Raw genomic sequence first — 21,066 nt, forward strand, 5'->3', positions numbered from 1 at the left:
ACAACTTCCCACAAATAAAACTAAAGAAACTAATTTGATACCAACATGATATGTTAATTACCGAAGACATTGCACTAGAACAATTTATCACAACAACACTTATATTATTTTGAAATATTTTATTATGCAATTTATTACCTTAGATCTTAGATTTCATATTACTAACATAGTGCTCAAAATTATGGAAATAACTAAAATAATAATGAAAAAAATAATAAAATGCACACACCATCCACATAATTGAGCACAAAATGTGATTTGGGAAGCCTAATATGAGAGAAAACCTAGCTAGAAGGCGAGAACTGTGCTTTACTCTATCTCAGTTATGAAATGCAAGTAGAAAAAAAGGGGGCACTCACTGTGGAGTTGTCATGGACAATGTGGCTTAAATAGATGCTATAAAATCCTATACCTCCTCTATTATGCTTTAATATCCCACTCTGAGATGCTCTACCCAACTATAGAACAATAAGAATATCAAAAGAATGAAACTCTTTTATTTCCTAGCCACTGAGTATTCAACATAAATTCATAGCCATCTAAAATAATTTTATTTGTTCATGAAACAAACAATTTCTTGATTACCAATATAAAATCCAGATCTCAATTATCTAGTTAAAGACTAAAATTATAATAAAAACTTATAATTAAAAACTTCATCCAAAAAAATTTGCATTTTTTATAATTCACTACAAAAATATTATACATTTCACAACTAAAAACATCTTAAAATATACCAATACCATTTGAGTGGGCTTAATGGTTAAGAGCATGTGTTTCCTCCTAAGAGGGCAGAGGTTCAAAACTAGAGGGGGTTAAAGTATGTATGCCTTTGTAGACTTAGCAGTCAAATCGCTGCGCGAAATTGGATCCCTTGTCCCACAAACAAAGAGGTGATCTAACTTGGCCGTAACCTTATATATATATATATATATATATATATATTCCTTTCTCGTAATTCCATTTTAGAAAACTATCCTAACTTAAGTAGATAACATAAATATACTTAAAAATAGTATTGGTAGTCATCATTATGCATGTGCATATTTGGTCAATTGTCCATTTCACAAGCTGGTTATAAAATACTCCCCCACAAGACCTCACTTTTGTTAGTGGTAGGTTTTTGATGGAGTGTAATGCCATCAAAATTCAACTAATTTCTTTTGGTTAACCTATGCTTGAGTTTGGACCAAGCCATGTAATATATGTCACTATCTTCTTGGGCCAGACCACGTAATGTATGTCGCTATCTCATTCTTTTTTTCTTTAATTTAATTATTATTTTCCTTGTGGATAATGAGAAAATAATATTAATAATGTATACAATATTTTATATATATCTATCTTTACTATTATGACTATGATGAAGTACAATGTTGTAATATTATTATTTAAATTATTTTTTATATTTAAATTTAAATTTTATACAATAATATTAATTTTATTAATATTTATATTATTTAAAATAATAAATATATAATATTTATTTTTTTAACAAAAGTTGAGTGAGTATTTATCATTAATAATTTCATTGTATATTAATGATAATAATTAATATTTACTTAAATTAAAAAAGTTTATTAGTTATTAAAAAATAAAGATATTTCTGGATTATTCACATAAGCCTCCACTTGAAAGTAAGTTATTATTATTTTTTAAGAATTTTGATTTTATATGAGAAAAGTATTAAAGAAAACTAAAATCATAATGATTTTATTTAATAGATAAAAAATTGATAATTTAATAATATTTTAAAATTTAAATTTCAATTAAATAATTTAAGATAAAGTGATTAAAGACCTCTATTAAAATTATATTTTTTTTGATAAAAATTAATAATTTAATAATATTTTAAAATTTAAATTTCAATTAAACAATTTAAGAGAAAGTGATTAAAGACCTCTATTAAAATTATATTTTTGTACCGAGTAATATTCCTTTTCCTTTATAATAACTAGAGGTTTTGTTGGGCTGTGGTGTAAGTTATTTTTTAATTAAAGATATTTTTTTTGGGGCGTGGTGAATGATTTTTTTTGGATGTGGTGTAAGTTATGTTAATGGTTTTATTATTATTTTGTGAGGTTATATATATATATATATATTTATTATAATAAAATTAATTATATTTAAGATATACGGTGGAGATGTTAAGATGAGTATGCCCTAAAACTGCTTCTGCTTGGCTAAGAGCTCGTCTTCCTCGGACGTAAGGAAACAGGTTAACGGCCCAAAACCCAGAGGCATCTGGCAGGAGTGAAAGCCTGCTCCCTTACGGACCACCAGCGGGTTATTTCAGGTGGCGTGGTTTTCCTTGATAACAGTGATGTGTCAACTGACATTCGCGGATAGCAGCCAGAGATGGCTGTCCTCACTGTTGGTTTGACAAACTGAGTTTGATAGGTTTTTCCACCTTTTGGGTAAAAATATATAGAATATATTTAGAATTGATTTGGATATAAATATTTTTTAAACATATTATTTAATTTAATGATTTGAATAATTTAATTTAATGACTTGAATAATTTATTTAAATTATTAATGTTATATAAAAAATTATAATGTTGTAACAAATTATTTTTAGTTTATTGAGAAGAGTTTTTAGCGAAAATCACACATCATAATTTATTTGTCGATGTATTCTGGGCCAACGAGTGTTGTTCATTGTCAGGGGTTGAAGAGCCAGAGCATGCTGTATGTAGTTCAACTCGTCTTGACGATGAACCACACTGGTTGGTTCGAAACGTGTCCACAAATGAATTATGATGTGATTTTGACTGAAGACTCTACTCAATAAACTTGATGTGGATCACAGAAGCCTAAATTCAAAAAATATTTTTAGATTATAATTTTGAGAAATTAATTTTATAATAAAATGATTTTTGAAAATTAGATAGTTATTTGTCAAAACTGTAGGTTTTAGTGATTTAGTTTGTATGAGCATAGTTTGAATGTTTCAAAAAATGTTTAACATGTTAAATTTGTTTATATATTATGAGAGATTTTTCCACGCAAATCACATGATATTTCATTTGTCGATGCATTTCGAATCAACCAGTGTGGTTCATCGTCAGGACAAGTTGAAGAATTAGATCTAGCTTAGCATGTTAAATACTCAGCGCAGAACAACCAATGGCTATAAAACCAGTGTGTTCATCGTCAGGACAAGTTGAAGAATTAGATCTAGCTTAGCATGTTAAATACTCAGCGCAGAACAACCAATGGCTATAAAACCAGTGTGGTTCATCGTCAGGACAAGTTGAAGAATTAGATCTAGCTTAGCATGTTAAATACTGAGCGCAGAACAACCAATGGCTATAATTCTTGACCAGTTAACTGCTAAATTGACTAACGGCTAAATTGACCCGAAACGGTGAGTTTAGCCCCGAAACGGTCAGTTGGAGGCATAACCTTTATTTAATTAAATAAGTTAAATCGATTTGATCATTAAATTGAAAATTAATTATATTCTTATTAAATTAAAAGTTAAATGATTAACTAATTTATAAAAATATATAAAAATAAATTAATTTTAAATTACTAGTTAGAAATAAAAATTACTGAGTAAATATAAATATATTTTAAAACATATTTTAAATAACTAAAAATTCTTAAGGAATTTAGACTTCTGTGATCCATAACATTGTTTAGTAATCTTCGACAAAATCACATAATCAATCTTTTGTCGACGCGTTTCGAACCAACCAGTGTGGTTCATCGTCAGGACAAGTTGAAGAACTGATCTGGCTCAGTTTGAATAAATAGAGTGTGCAGAGACCCCAACGGCTATATTGCAACGACTAATTTTGACCTGATGATCATAGTCAAACTAATAATTTTATTATTAACAGAAACATACTATTATTAGATAATTGAAAATAATAAATATAATGTTCAAATATAATGGTCATTATATTTATTAAAAACCTATATTTATTATTATTAATTAATTATAAATAAATAGTATTAAATTACTATTAATATTTAGAATTTAGTTACAATGGTCACTGTGTATTTAAATAATAATTGTTTATATCTAAGGATCCAAAGGTAAAGATATAATGGTTATTAATGAATTATGGTAAATTAGTAATGGTAAACTACATATAATGGTCATTAATAAATTATATCTTTATAAAACCTATATTTATTAATATTCCCAAATTATTTAACTATAAATAAATGGTAATAAATTGCTATTGTTCTTAGAGTTTAGTTACAATAGGTAAAGGTTTAAATCCAATAAATCATTTTAATTAAAATTTTTTTAATTGTAAAGGCCCATTCGAAATTAAAATAATAAGTAATAAACAATAATCTATATTTTCTTAATAACTTATAGTTCTAATATTAATAAAAAACACTAAATAGTATTCTAGCTAAATCCCTAATATTCCTAGAATCTAGTTACCTAAGGTAAATGCCATAATTAATGTACATGTTTATTAATAATAGTATATTCATTTAATGTTATTGGCATATCCTATATTTCTAATAACTTCTTGTTTATCATTTAAACTTGAGGGTCATTTGGTAAAATTGGATTACCTCTTATCATTAATTTAATAATTTATATTCATTAAATAACCAATAATTATTTACTTAATTTTTTAAAACTTAACTATGTTATTACTTATAAGGTTTAGAAAAGGAAGGCCTTTATTAATACGATATAAGGAAATTAGCTAAAAGTAAAAATCACTAAAACAAACTAATTAAATTCTAAAAGTACCCCTGGAATAATGTTAATACCAATTCTAAATTAAAAAAAAAAAACAATTCTCATAATTTATATAATACTTCATAATGGACCATCACCAATTAAACTGCATCCTTAATCATTTTTTAATCTTAAATTTTATAAAATTATAAAAAAATTTAAATATATAAAAAAAATTGATCCTCATCCAAATTCCAAATTTCATATAATAGTAAACCAATTTATTAAATTTCATATACTAGTTTTTGGAATTTTAAGCTATGATTATAAATTCCAATAATAAAAAAGTTACCACAGATTCATAAACAGGTAAATCTTAATCATGACGATCATAAAATATAAATACATTAAAATAAAAATATAATTGATAAAAATATTTATGGAAACACATTGGAAACTGGGCACCTTCCAATAAATTAAAACAACTAAATCCAAACCTGCGCCGCGGAAATTGAAATATTACTTTGCTCTGGACAATGGCTGCAAATGCGAATCACTTCCCACGGAGAACACCTTTCTGTACGCATAAAATGATCGCTTTAAAGTACATTTGTTTTGGTTTTCGCCATTAAAATACCTGAGCACTTTTGGAAGACCAATTCTCTCATTAAAAATAAGTTTATTCGAGTATCATATGTGTAAAAACAATGTGCACATGGATATCTCTTGGAAAGTGGAATGTATTGAAAGGTTTTAGCTGTCATATACATTTGGCTGAGGTGAGCGTCAAATTCAAGCAGTGTGTCTGAAAGCTAAGCTTTATTTATGCATATACGAATCACCTAATCCCATGTGGCATGAAATATTCTGAAACCCTTACCCCACATAAAAGCGTCAGGCATTATAAAAGGCCCCATTACTTCCAAGATTAAGATATTCATTTCTCTGTACTTATTGCTTGATGTGCTTTGATTGTGCCCTCTCCTAACTGATACTTGCCCTTTAATCACTAATACCTACCCTTAATCACTGGGGTTGCTTTCCACATACCCTTGACCCAAATCCTCATACCCACTGTATATTCCTAGTCGGCTCTTGAGTGCATCTGAAGCAGGGCAGTACTTACCCTTGCTTTCCTTGTAATTCTGGATATATAAAGCTTTATTTGCTGCCTTTAAACTCCATACATACTGCATTTGGGTGATTGGGAGTTGGGCATTCTTGCAGAGAGGCACATACATTTGTTGGGCATTCTTGCAGAGAGAGATTACTTGCTTGGCCATTCGAGATGGCTGCAGCAGCAAACATAGGGATGATGGACAGTGCCTATTTTGTAGGCAGGAATGAGATTCTGTCATGGATCAACTCCACTCTGCAACTCAACCTCGCGAAAGTCGAGGAGGTATTCCTCATACCAATTTTAAGTTACCCTTTTTATTTTTCTGTTCTATCTGTTAAACTGAGAAATGGGTGGAGGTGGTTTTTGTTCACATTGTCATCTTTTTATGTTTTTGTTGAAAATTTACTTATTTCTGCAAATAGCGGAGAATTAATTTTTGTGTTTACGTGTTTTCAGTCTCGGTGGGATTCTTGTATTCAATGGGAGCCAGATCGAACCTAAGCATTAATGCAGAAAATTTTCATTGTCATGGATGGTTGCCTGCTTGCATTTTTAGGATCAGAATTATTAAAATGTTATTCATCATACTTGACTGCTAGAACCATTAGATGCCATAAGAAACAGTGGGGGGCTTGTATGGTTACAGACATTAGATAATTTGAGTCCTTGGTCCCGTGGCTTTGTTGCTAATTATGGCTGTGTCTTGAGAGGCCCAGTTTTAAATTTCTCACAATGGTGTCTCTGAGAGAATTTTGTGATGATTATAGTAGGGCATATAGGGCTGCAGGCTATACCAATGTGACATTCTTTTAAGGGAGCTGCTCATCCCCAGATTCCTATCCAGGGAAGAAGGAACACTACGATTCCGGATCGATGTGGGACAGTAGTTGATCTTTATTATGATTCTCTAGCCAATATCAAAACATCCCAAATCTAGATGGTACAACGGATCAAGTTGCAGAGTAACTTTCCATAAATAGGAAAATATCTTCTACATACTCTACTCTTTTAGATTTGAACATGTGCATTCTTATGAGGAAACACATATCCTTAACCATAATGTTCACATCCACTCAAATTCCAGAGTAACTCTCAATAAATAGGAAAATATATCTATATGGCAATCTGACTGTTAAAATTCAATGAAGGTGTGCATAAAATTGCCGTTAAAATTCAATGAAGGTGTACATACTCTAACTTTTTAGATTTGAACCCTAATCTCTTATGAGGAAACACGTATCCTCAACCTACTACGTTTATGAACCAATGAACACTACGTTTCTGAACCAATGTGGCACAGTGCTTGAGCTTTGTTATGACACTCTAGCCAATTTCAAAATATCCCAAATCTAGATGGGATGACAGACTCCAAGTTGTGGAGTAATTCTCGAAAAATAGGAAAATATTTTTATGCAATAATTTGATTGCTAAATGTTTATGGAGGTGTATATGCTTTACCTTTTTGGATTTGAATCTGTGACCTTTAATACCTGTAACCTCTAATACCTGTAACTTTTAATGAAGAAACACATATTTTTAACCATTAAATCCAGTCAAGCTGTAAGTCCCACATATTTTATAGAGTAATTTTTCACTCATGAACTCAATTCCGGTCACGCATACCATTAACTTTTACAAGTATTTCCTTATATTTGCTAGAGAGTCCTAGCAAGCTAAATGCGTGCTGTGTTTCCTTATATTTGCTAGAGAGTCATAGCAAGCTAAATGCGTGCTGTGTTTCCTTATATTTGCTAGAGTCATAGCAAGCTAAATGCGTGCTGTGTGTGAGATCCAGTACAGAAAAGTTCAAAGGCAGAAAGGTGTAAGGTATAAGGATTATAATGGGATACGATTACATGACTGTAGCTTTAACCTAGTTTTTACTTTCTGCATCTTGCTTTATATTGGAGCTGTTTTCACGCTCCCACTTTCTATCAGCACTATTATACTTAACAGTGTTATTGATTTACTTTTGTAGCCATTCTTTGGACATTGTTAAAATTATCTTATCCAGCAGCATGCTCTAGTAAACATATAGACAATATTGGCATGGATCTTACATATCAGACAATGAGTTTCAAATTACAATAATAGAAGTATTCTATTGTTATGATGTCTTCTGTAATTGCTCAACTTACAATCTGTCAATTGTCCCCGTGTGCTGCATTTAATATCAATTTATGGGAAATGAAAGGAAACTTCGAAGGCCATCTTAATAATGCAATCTGTTGTGGGGAATTGAATTCATGTGTGTGGGTTGAGTTAGTTGATTTCAAGTTTTAACTGCGTTAAACTAAAATACGAAATAAATAAATTCGAACTTGATTGTGGAGGCCGCATATTGAATGCAATGCAAGTTCTCTTTTCATGACTATCAGATTTTAAGGTCCATAAATATTTAAACCTATGATTATCTACGTGCAGGCAGCTTCAGGTGCAGTTCAATGCCAAATGATGGATATGATTCACCCAGGAGTTGTCCCTATGCACAAGGTTCGATTTTCTCTACTCTGGTGCTTTGAAGGCCATGCCAAATGGAATGAGGTTTGCTTGAAAGTTTGATATCACCCCAAGGTTTCATTGTGTTCTTCTATTTATTAGGTGAATTTCGAGGCAAAGACAGAATACGATATGATCCAGAATTACAAATTGCTGCAAGAAGTATTTTCAAAATTAAAGATAGAGAAGGTATGTTAGCATTTTGCCTTTGATCTTAACTTCAGATCACTGTTTTGTATATAGTATACAGAGAAACGAGATAGCATTTTCCTGATCATCATTCTGGTCAAGTAAAATAGATCCAACTGCTAGGATGAAGAAATAAAGATGCAGTAAAGAAGTTGAGAAAATATAACCTAGGACTCTGTTTCTTGTTTTAGTCCCAATCTTGAGTTAAACTTCCATTGTAAAAGATGTCAATTAAGTAAGCAGCACTGCAGGGCAAGGAGCAAACAGTGTCAGAGTAGAAATTTGAAGATCTTTTTGGGCACTTATTCTTTAAGGTTAGGAATGACAGTAATTCATCTATTTTTGTTTAGGAGCTGGCTATTAGAATTTAGAACTTTTAACGGCTGGGAGCTTTCATTTACTTGACTGTTTCGTGGAAGCATAACCCTTTCTCTGTCAGCTGCTAGATAATTTTTCCAAACTTTCTTTGCTAGGAATTGCTTGTTCTACTGTGATTTATCAGAATGTGTGGCTTAAGTAGTTTAATGCTCCTTGCAGGGCATTTTATTGACTTTGGACAATTTTTAGTTATGATCCAAAGAATAAGAAATCGGAAGGCCATTAGAAGTAGAAGTTGATTTTTCATGGCAGCCATGTAGACATTTGAGAGAACCATGGAACCAAAACTTAAAAAAATAGCAAATGACTAAAATAGATAACAGAAAAATAGTCATACGTGAGTTAAAACAGTTTCAAGCGTGATTATAGTTTAAACGCACTAATGGAACCCTTGTCTGCAAGAAGGCCGCTCAGAAACTTTTCAAGTTGAAAACCAAGCTGCTCAGAATGAGGGCGTGATTAAATAATTATAGCCCCATTTACCTTATAATGATCTCAATTTTGATCAACTCTTGCTTTAGCTGAAGAAGGTCCATGTTCCTGGAGTAGGCATGAGATACTTTATCATCGTTAAACAATCATATATTCACAAATTTCAATACATCTCCATACATAATACCTTATCTCTTAGGTTATTTCTGAATTCACATTCATTGTGGATGACAAATAATGCTGTCTTTAGTGCTAATATTAGGGAGTGGAAAGTTATCAACTTCAGGTTTTCTTTGTTCTAATCCCCCTTGTACAACACACTCCTCTGGGTTGATCAAATCAAGGGCTCAGTTGATGGCGTGCTCTGATCCGATGTTAGAGTCGTTGTGCTCAATCTCAAATGCGAAAAGATCAAACTGATTAGAAGAGTGCTGAATCAAGAGATCAAGAGATCACAATCTATGTAAAGTCCCTCTCCCAAAATTTAGGGAAGGAGCATTGTGAGGAAAGTATAAATGGCATGATCAGTCACCACAAACGTAGATTGTTGTATCAATTGGCCTTTCCAAGATTGTGATGGGCCAAATTAAGTGTAGTCCTTTTCTTCTCTGGATAAAACTATTAGTGTGAGAAGGCTATTGAGCCCCTTGTGATTTGTTTGGTCTCTAAGCAACTACAACTTAAATTTTTATATTTCTCTGGTGTCATATGCTTATTCTATCGTGAATTGCACAGTATACATCTTAACCTTCCATGACCTTTAGGACATCCTATTGACTTTGAATAGTTCTCAGCAGTGCTTGTAAGGAATTTTGATTATTACAACTGAACTAGTTTGTTTCTTTGAAAATTTGGGGAATTTAGCTTATAGGTAAGACTTACAACATACTTAGAGGTAAAGTAAAATATTAGAACATAATTGCTTTCCATTTCTGCAGACAACTGTTATATATTTTATCCACTCAAGCAGATAAACCTGTTCCAATCAATTTGATGCTGTTGCTTGCCCTCTGGATGCTCTTCTTAAATAAGGTTTTATGGATCTTCAAGAACAGACACAGACTAGAAGATCTCTATTTCAGCTTAACATGCCATTTTATTGTAATCCAATGCCATTACTTTAATTTAAAAGGGCCATCACGCAAAGCGTTCTTTGAAAAATATGTTTCCTGTCTCATAAGCTCAAATTGATAATGTTTTATATAGCTATTTCAAGACTTAGGAAAGGGGGAATGCACGCTGGGAAATGCCAGCAGAAAATGAGTACTTGCTCACAGAATATCTTAGCAAAGAATTTAGATCTATTCTTACGTGAGGAAGGCATGGCAAAGTAATGAAGTTGTCTTCTTATGCTATTAAGAGGGCATAGTTTGTTACTACACAGGATACCCTATAGTTGATCCATGTGGGTATTTTAACGGTCAAGCATAGCTGACCTTTGTTATGCTTGGATTTGTGCATTTTGGCAGTTGACATGCGTTGAGACTTTTAGCTTGACTGTCGTCATTGTTTTGTGCGATCAAGTATATATAAAAATTGTCAGACATTTCGAATATGTTGCTTTGTCCACTTGATTCTTTTCTGGTTATGCTTTTGCTAGTTTTTTATTCGTTCACGGCACTGTTTGGATTAAAAGTTGATTGTATGTTATGTGTAAAATGCTGGCAAACATTGATTATTGAGCAGCATATAGAGGTTAATAAACTTGTTAAAGGTCGGCCGTTGGACAATCTGGAGCTTCTCCAGTGGTTGAAGCGGTATTGTGATTCTGCAACAGGTGGAATAATGAATAGGTATGAAGCCTGGTTTGGCTTTCAACTATTTCCTAGTGGAGATTGCTGATTCCTCCTTATGAGTATTGTCATTTATCAGTAATAGATTTTGTGTTCTTGCTGTAGCAATTATAATCCCGTGGAGAGAAGATGTAAAGGAGGAAAGGAAGTCCACAGAAAGGGAATGTCTTCAATGCAATGCTCATCACAGAACAAGGGCATTGGAGGTGTTTTAAAATCAGTTCAATCTAGCTCATCTTCAGCAATTCGACGTACAGATGGATCTGGGGCTGGCCCAAGTGGTTGGTTACTACATTATAACTAGAAATATACTCATCGTCTTGGGTCAGGAGCTCCCATTCTGCAACATCTATTAGTGAGCAGTTCCACTGAACTGTCTAATTGTCCTTATATTTTTCTTATTTGCAGGAAGTAAGCAAGGGAAGCATGTTTCAGTGCCTCCTGGCTATGTTTCTGTAGAACACGTTCAAGCTGTGACTGAACAGGTATACTAATTTGGGGAGGTTCCCTTTTTTTTCTTTTCTCTTTTTGTTTGTTTGTTTATAAAGACTGCCAATGTAGTTGATTACTTAATTTTGTATTTAGTATTTAGCAATTTGTTGATGACCTGAGAGCTCCAAAATTTTTCTTTGAGTTGATAAACTAAATTAGTACAAATAAAATCAAGCTGGGTTCTATCGGTATTTCTTTTATGGAACGTGGAAAGGATTTCTGAATTTTATTTTAAATACAATTCTTGGAATTTCTGGAATGAGAATATGTAAGCATGTTAACTGATTATAATTGTTAGTCATCTTTCTTTTGGTTGTGAAGGTTTTTTGAGTCGTTTTTTCTTTGCTGTTCAATCATCATGACTTTTGGATCTTAGTTCTTCAATCTTTATTGATATTTGAAATGTAAAAAAAATTCAGCTGGTATAGCTATGTGACCGTTATTAGTATTTGGAAATCTTCTTGTCTGAGTGCATTTGCATATTCTGACATGCTAATTGGTTGTTATTTTATTTGTCTGCTGTGCTGCTGCAGGTTGTAGAATTAAAGCTTTCTGTGAGCAATTTGGAGAAGGAAAGGGACTTCTACTTTGCTAAACTTCGAGATATAGAAATCCTAATTCAAAATGAAGAGTTGGAGCAGTTTCCAGTATGTGTTATATATAATTAATGACATCTTTTTTTTAGGATTTTGGTTGATTTTTGGGATCTTGTTAGATAATATGAGCTTCGAGGTTATTTTAAGTTAGGTACCATAGTCCAAGGGGGTTTTTTCAACCATTTGTTGGCAATGTTGCTGGGCATTTGGCTAGTTCTGTGCTGGCAGGTGCCTGGTTTGAATCCCCTTTGGTGAAGTGCAGTGGTCTATGCTGATGAGTTTACTATGGATGCCATCCATGATTGCGGGGAAGCAACACTTCAGTTTTCCCACAAGGTTTTCCTTGTTGAAAAAAAGGTAGTGAGTACCACAACATTATTTGTTGAAAACCATGAGAAAATGTGAAGAACACTTACCAGAACCACGAGCACCTTGTGCATAATCAATGAATGAATTGAATTGATTTACATGAGCAAATGAAGCTCAATAAGTAATACAGAGATATTTACAGAAATAGAAACATCAAGTTTCTATTAGAAAATAGAAACCAGTTTCTTCTAAGAAATTGCTAAAAAGATGAAAATAGAAACAGCTAATAAGAATGAGCATTAAACACTAAATAGCATTATTCTAATACCCTCTCTTAATGCTCATTCTATTTACAACACTGATAGACCCTTTGAATTTTACAAACTTATCAGGACCAAGAGGCTTAGTGAAGAGGTCGGCGGGCTGCTCCGTTGTGGGAACATATCTCAACTGAACGGATCCGTCTTCAACAAGCTAGCGAATGTAGTGACAATGGGTTTCTACATGCTTTGTTCGTTCATGAAAGACTGGATTCTTGGCAAGTTTGAGCACTCCCTGATTATCACAGAACAAGGGAGTAGGGCTTGTCTGAAAAACATGCATATCCACAAGCATACATCGAAGCCAAACTGCCTCACAAGATGCCTTAACTGCTCCCCGATACTCTGCTTCTGTTGAGGAGAGAGCCACTCCCTGCTGCTTCTTACTAGTCCAGGTGACAGCACCGGATCCTAGATTAAACACATACCCCGCTGTAGATTTACGGTCATCAACCGAACTAGTACAGTCAGAGTCTGTGTAACCACTGAGTATAGGATCGGAACTTCGAGTGTACAGAAGTCCATAATCAGGAGTGCCACGCACATAACACAGCGCACGCTTCGCTGCTATCCAATGATCAACCTTAGGAGCTGACATGAAGCGGGAAATGTAGCTCACTACAAAACTGATGTCAGGTCTAGTGGCAGTGAGGTAGATGAGGCTGCCCACTAATTGCCTGAATAAAGTTTCATCCACAAGGGTTGAGGATGACTACGCTGAAAGTTTGAGCCCTGGTTCCATATGAGTCGTGGCAGGTTTGCAATCCTGCATTCTGAATCTGTCCACAAGATTTCTGGCATACTTGGACTGAGAGAGAAAGATGTTGTTCTCAGTGTGCCAGACTTCAACTCCCAAACAATAATGAAGAAGTCCTAAATTTGTCATATCAAAAGTGCTGCACAAATCCTGTTTGATCCCATGGATCAAATGTGTTGAACTGCCAGTAATGATAAGGTCATCCACATAGACAACCACAAATAGAATATCATCATCAGTATGCTTGATATACAAGTTTGCATCAGATGGACTCCGCTGAAAACCATGATCTGTGAGGTACTGATCAATTTTTATGTACCAAGCCCGAGGAGCTTGTTGCAGACCATAGATTGCTTTGACTAATCTACAGACTTTCTGTTCTTGATCGGCAACCTTGAATCCTGGAGGCTGCGTCATGTAGACTTTTTGCTGGAAGTCACCATTTAGAAAAGCACTCTTTACATCCATCTGATGGACTTTCCAATTGAACTGTGCTACTAAGGCAAGGACAAGTTGTATGGTACTCATCTTGGCTGTAGGAGCAAAGGTCTCCTCATAGTCAATCCCTTCCTTCTGTGAGAAACCTCGAGCAACAAGGCGAGCTTTATGCTTGTCTAGGGTTCCGTCTGCTTTGTATTTCACTTTATACACCCATTTGCAGCTAATGGGCTTTTTCCCTGCAGAAAGATTAGAAAGGGTCCAAGTCTGATTCTTCTGAAGACTCTGGAATTCAGCTTCCATAGCTTGTTCCCACTCAGGTGTACCCTTAGCCTCTGAATAGGTTTGAGGCTCAAAAATATTGTGCAGGTTAGCCATAAGAGAAAAATTTACTGTAGACTGTTGTTTGCTCTTATGTCTAAAAGTTTTACCTTCAAGGAGCTCATTATCTTGGAGATCACCAATGGTTTTAGCCCACCATTTAGGCCGGAAAGTAGAGGAACCAATATCAGGAGGAGATGGAGAAGGCTCAGGAACAATAGGAGTAGCAAGAGGAGGGTTATTTTCTAGAGGAGGTTCAGGTAGTGCATCATCAAATACTGATGTTACTGATGTTGCATCATCCCTCCCATTAGGTGGACTTACCAGAAGAAGAACACCGTGAGGCTGATCCTCAGAACACTGCTCAGAAGGAGAGGACTGAAAGAATCCTCTGTCTTCATCAAATACTACATCACGACTGAAGCTAAGGCGACTAGTGGCTATATCTATCAATCTATAGGTCTTGTGGTGATCACTGTACCCTGTCATCATGAGTTTTTGGCTTTTGGAATCCAACTTAGAGCACTTAGCAGCTGGAATCCAAACATATGCCACTGAGCCAAATACTTTAAGGTGACTGATCTTAGGCTTTCGGCCAGACCAAACCTCTTCGGGAGTCTTCCCCTTAACAGCCTGAGTAGGTGATTGGTTAAGAAGATAGACAACAGTAAATACTGCTTCAGCCCAAAATTTGTTCGGAACATTCTTGTGTTGTAACATGGAACGAACCATTTCAACAACCGTACGGTTGCGGCGTTTGACAACACTGTTCTGCTGAGGAGTGTAGGGTGTAGTTAACTGACATTTGATGCCATGAGTATCACAGAAGTTGGAGAAAGCAGAAGAACAAAATTCCCCCCCGTTATCTGTCCTAAGAGTTATGATATTACAGCCAGACTCTTTTTCAACTAAGGATTTAAACTTCTGAAAGATACTAAATACATCAGATTTATATTTTAGAAAATACACCCACATCTTTCTACTGAAATCATCTACAATAAGCGAAAAATATTTGCAACCAGTTATAGCGGATGTATGCATAGGACCACTAATATTAGCATGAATTAACTGGAGTACCTTAGATGCGTGCCAAGATTCTCCATCCTTGAATGAAGACCGATGTTGCTTGCCAGCTTGACAGGCGCCGCATACTCCCAACTGCTGAGTCTGAATATCAGGTAACCCTGACACAAGTCCCTCTCGAGAGAGCTGAGAGAGATACTGCATGTTTAGATGCCCATATCATTGATGCCATAGAGTGCTGATGGGAGAAACATGAGCTGCTAGAGCTACTTCTGGAGAATCTCTAGTGTCAAGAAGCCTGTATAGACCATGATCCTCTAGGCCAACAACAACCGTAAGACTAGTGTCCTTGTCGATAATGGAGCACTTGTGCGCATTGAACACTACATCAAGCTGAGGAGATTTCCTGATAATTTGGCTGACAGATAGCAGATTAATTTCCATACCAGGAACATAGTACACATTCAGGAAGATGAGTGTGCGCCCACCAGATTGGATCTGAACTGTACCTTTGCCAACCACTGTGTACTCTTCACCTCCGCCGAATACTACTGAATCACTGAAAGGTGAGAAGTCAATAAACCAGTCACGCCTGTGAGAGAAATGGCGTGATGCACCAGAGTCAATGTACCAGGCCGAAGACGGGACATGATCTGAAGACCTTTTAGCCATAAAGGCATAAAAGGCAGATTCTGTCTGCTCGGAATGTTCTGCAACATTCACTGTCTAATGGGGCCCTCCTTGTTTCTTCTGTTCAAAAGCAATCCTCTGTCGGCAATCTTTCTTCATGTGGTCGAATTTGTGACAGTAATTACACTGCACATTTTTCTTCCTAGCAGGATCAAAAAACTGAGAAGAACCTTTCTGCTGAAAGGACTGAGAGGACTGATATTTGGCAGCAAAAGCATTTTCTGAGGAGGCTGATGAGGCACCACTACCAAACTGTTGTTTCCAACGATCCTGCTGCATGAGTTTGGTGCATAACTCCGGAAACTTCAGATCAACATTAGTGGAGGTAATGTTGAGTGTTTCTATGAAGTGCTCATAAGATTTTGGTAGACTTTTCAGAGTGATGACTACCATATCTTCTTCCTCCATGGTTCGACCAATGGCTTCGAGCTGATCTCGAATGTCTTTAATCTTGTTAAGATGTTCCTGTAAAGACATATGTTCGTCCATCATGATGGAGAACAACTGATTCTTGAGAAAGAAAGCTCTGCTCTTGTCGGATGTCTCGTGCAGTTCCTTCAAATGTTGCCAGATCTTGACAGCTATCTTGCCAGAAGGAATCTGCGGTAACTGATCATCAGTCACAGAGAGCTTGAGAAGCATAACGACCTCTCGATTTCGATCATCAAACTTATCTTGATCGGTGCCAGCTGTACCAGGACGAAGCTCTTTGTTCAGAACGAGTTGATCAAGACGCCTATATTCAAAAATGGTCAACATTCTCTGTTTCCAGATGTTATAATTGGTGCCATTAAAGCGTTGATTGCCTTCCAACATTAGATTAGTTAACGAGGCCATTTGCACGTTTCCCAAGACACGGAAAACAACAAAGAAGTCTGGCACAGATTTCAATGCAGATGTCAGCTGATCCGGACAAAATCTGACAGGTGCTGGAAACAAAATTCAAATCCGCTGACTCGAAAATCGAGGCATGGAAAACGATGCACCCAGAAAATTCTGACGACTACCCAGTTGAAATATCACAAAACCCACATCAAATCTGTAATCGGAAGAAGTTTTCGACAAATATATATTTTTTTAAATACCTTGGTCGATAAAAATTGAGCCACGAAGGATGGTCGCGGTTAATGTTGCGGAGGTATTTACTGCTGCTGCAGCACAACGAACAGCTTCTAACGATACAGTAATTCTTGGTTTTATTGCCTCAAGGCATATAGCACAACTGCTAGGAGAAAGTCGGACGCTGGGTTTTGAATGCAAACCGCCAGGAGAAACCTGCGAAGACTGTACAGAACCCACGATTGATTCCCGTACCCCTCCCAAAAGAGCTGTATCGGAGGAACTAGACCGAGTCGAAACAGTCTCATAAACTGGAACTATCCTCTGCAAATGAACACGGTCTTCTCCTGAAGATAACCTTTCGACAGGCAGAACTCAACGCCAAATCTTGTAAAGAAGACACTGAACTTGGCTGCAGAGATAGATCACCAAACTGATAAATATATTGCACAGTACATGGCTTTAGAAATATGGAAGGTGCATCGAATGGATAAGCATGGAGATTGCCGTGTCTGAGACGCCAACCGAATTGATGTGCGGGAAAAAAATTCACGTGGAGCCCGTTGTAGAGCTTGCATGAAGCGTCGGACGTGCCTGCGATGTTGGACAGAACACGGTGATCCTCGCACTGAGCAAATTCGTCCTCTAATTATTTTTGCCCTCGTAAATGATAAAACTCGGTGCCAGCAAAAATTGTCTTGATATATTTTGGCTTCCTCGACCACTCTATCCAGCCGTCAAAATGATGGATTCGGCCCTTATAACTTGTGTGGATGGAGCCGGTGAATCACCAGAGCAATGAGCCCTTTGGCAAACTGCCTCTATGCAGCACGAACCTCTCTAGGGTTCGAGGGCGAGCAATAACTTACAGAATGTGCACTGTCTGATCCTTTCCCAAGTTCATCGATGGTCGTACTGAGGCACTGGAGATCTCAGAACAAGAGCGCAAAAAAAAATAAAAAAAAAATCCTTTGATTACTGCGGCTCAGAAAATTTGATGCACAGTAAAAAAATTTCAGACTTCTAGAGAGCTATTTCGAAATGAAGCAAAATTTTTCAAACAATGAAAAATTATTTTGAAAAAAATACCCGAGCTCTGATACCATAATCAATGAATGAATTGAATTGATTTACATGAGCAAATGAAGCTCAATAAGTAATACCGAGATATTTATAGAAATAGAAACATCAAGTTTCTATTAGGAAAAAAGATAAAAATAGAAACAGCTAATAAGAATGAGCATTAAACACTAAATAACATTATTCTAATACTGCACTCATTTTCAAAAACTGCAAAAACTAATATAATTCAAAATTTCAGGGTACAAGATTTTGTTTTATTGAACCGTGGGACAGAAGACGGGGAGATAAGCCAAGTGAAGTTTGTAAGATTTGCATGTAATCCCTTGGTATTTGTAATTTGTCATCTCTTTGAGGGAAGCACACCTGTGTAGATAGTGTAGTATCGGGATGTTCATTGTTCCATAAGTGAGCTTTCGTTCCTTGGAGAATAAACACCACCACCCAAGGGCATGAAGGCAGCATATTTTTGAAATATCTTCTAGCCCTTCAATTTCATTTGAAGTTAGGTTCCACCTTGCTTGTTTCTAGAGAATGTGAACCTGTTTGGCCACACAAGGGCATGGAGGCAGCATGTTTTCCAAACGCCTTCTAGCTCTTCAATTTCATGCGAAGTTCTGTCTACCCTGCTTGTTTCGAATGATCTCATTAACAGGCAACTTTTGTTCATATGGTAACTGGCAAGAAACTTCCAGAAATCTATTGCACATCTCAACAAGAGTTCTTAACCATCTGATTCTTTTATATGAACCACCAGTGGCAAGGTTCTTCTACCTTTTAGTCATCTCTGTCTGCATCTATCAGCGTCTAGTTAGGACGACATCCAGTCATAATGAGTCTGCAAAATTGAACTTTTGGAATCATTTGCTTTTGTGGATATCTCCCATCAAAATCATTGTTCAATGAGATAATGCTATCCAATGAAGGGTCTGACATCTATAATAAGGTCATTTCCTTAGTTTGAAAGTGTTCCTCAAACGTAGAAATTTCTCAAATACATCCAGCCAGTCACATTAAAGAGGGTTCTGGTTCAATTTTTACAGAGTGATTAGGCCATGCCGCCATGTTACAGAGCAGGATGAAGCCATGTCTATGGCCAGTCTCTTTATCACCTGGGCTAATATTAACATCAAAAATATTGTAGTAGTGACATAATGCAAGATCGCTAAATATTTGAACGCCCACCTAACTCCACCATGGAAAGATTTTGGAAATTGAGCCTAATTAAGCCGTTTTCTACCCATTTCTTGCAACTGAAAGTGATGAAAGAATGTAAACTAAGAAGACATAATAGAATCAAATTAGATACAATGAAATTCAGCATACATAATTTGGCAGTTTTTGTGCAACCAAACTGATGATTGCTATAAACAGTTCAACGGGGGCATGTTACTAATTGTTCATTGCAACAGTATTTTTTTTCAGTCTCAATTGCATTGAAATCTGATGTCCATTTCTTCACAGGTGGTAGCGGCCATTCAGAAAATTTTGTATGCTGTAGATGATAATGATTCAGTAATTGCTGATGCTCAGGCAATGCTTGACAATTCTCTGTTGCCTGAAAATGGGCCAAAGGACATTAATGTAGAGGGTTCCTTCAACAAGAGAAGTGAGATGGATACGGTTACACCAGTAGACAGATCTGAATCAGAAAGCGGGGGACAAACTAACCATTCGCCACAAAAGCTTAGAAACTTATATGCTTTTTCTACCGGAAGTGGTGATCAAGTGCAGCCTGTTTCCCCTGTAAGTGTGCAATGATATAGCTGCTCTGTGTGGGCATAAAAATACGACCACTGGAACTTTACTACAGATTGAACATAAACATGGTATATTCTTACTTGAGCAATGACTTTTCTGACAAAAGAAGACTATTAAGGGAACTATTGCATGGACAACTTAACCAGCTGATAAAGGGCCTTTAATAGCCTGAGTTTTGTATCTAGTCCACAATGAAATTATTTTCATTCTTCTAGGCTATCAAAGGGTGTTCTGGAAGTTTGTAGATATGCTTAGCTATATTACAAAAAATAATCCTCAGCTACTGTGATATTTGCAAAAGCATTGATGTAACATAAAACTATTCAGTTTTGTTACTCTGTTAACTTTTTGACATGCGAGAAGATGATCTGGAAGGTTTTTTGTTGTCTTCCTTCGTTTTTTTCTTTTTGGGTTATATTTGTGCAGTACAAGGATTTTTTGACACTAGCTTAGTGTACCACCATGGGTTTTTTGACAGGAAAGAATGCAGTCATTTTTCTAGTCTTGTATGTTTTTTTAATCTACTAAAAAGGAATGCATCTTATATCTTTAATGCGCAAAAGAAAGGATAATTGATCCTTACCAAATACCAGGTAAAGCTTTATCTGGAACCTTTATTTTTCTTATTTAAAAATCATGTGAACTTTGCCCACGTACAGGATAAGCCCTGGGAAAAACCAGATTGAGATTGAACCTTATGTATAAGTAGACAAGATGATGCAAACTCAGTGTAAGTTCAACTTAAGAGTGATGGATAACACCATGCATCTCGTATTGGTTAGGAAGTAATTTCTATAGCTATGTGCACCATTAGTAGCATTAGTAGAAAGGGTTAAGGGAGTTCAATTTACAGCGATGCATACCACCATTCATCTCGTATTTGGTTAGGAAGTTCTTTCCAGCTGTGTGATCTTGTTAGTCGCTGTCAGTAGCATTAGTAGTTTTATCTGGAACCATTATTTTCCTTGTTAAAACATTTTCATGGGAACTTTGTTCGTGTACAGGAGAAGCGCTGTGAAAAACCAGTTTGAGATGGAATCTTATGTACAAGTAGACAAGCTATGCAAAATCAGTGTTTAAGAGAAGTTCAACTTAGAGTGATGAATACCATCATGCATCTCATCTTTGGCTAGGAAATTCTTTCCAGCTGTG

At 35.6% G+C, this 21,066-nt stretch overlaps 1 protein-coding gene across 1 annotated transcript; it reads left to right on the forward strand.

Moving 5' to 3' along the window:
• Positions 1 to 5,272: 5,272 nt before the first annotated feature.
• Positions 5,273 to 20,415, forward strand: LOC149200751 (microtubule-associated protein RP/EB family member 1A-like). The gene is made up of 8 exons (XM_089402794.1): positions 5,273 to 6,059; positions 8,202 to 8,270; positions 8,379 to 8,465; positions 10,962 to 11,068; positions 11,174 to 11,349; positions 11,477 to 11,553; positions 12,094 to 12,207; positions 19,618 to 20,415. Exons 1-8 carry the CDS (start codon positions 5,946 to 5,948, stop codon positions 19,912 to 19,914), a joined length of 1,041 nt encoding a protein of 346 aa, XP_089258920.1. The 5' UTR covers positions 5,273 to 5,945; the 3' UTR covers positions 19,915 to 20,415.
• Positions 20,416 to 21,066: the final 651 nt, after the last annotated feature.

This window comes from Pinus tabuliformis, chromosome 2_1, assembly GCF_031772625.1.
Source record: "Pinus tabuliformis cultivar Carrire ecotype Pingquan chromosome 2_1, CPIR1, whole genome shotgun sequence".
NCBI classification, from domain to species: domain Eukaryota; kingdom Viridiplantae; phylum Streptophyta; class Pinopsida; order Pinales; family Pinaceae; genus Pinus; species Pinus tabuliformis.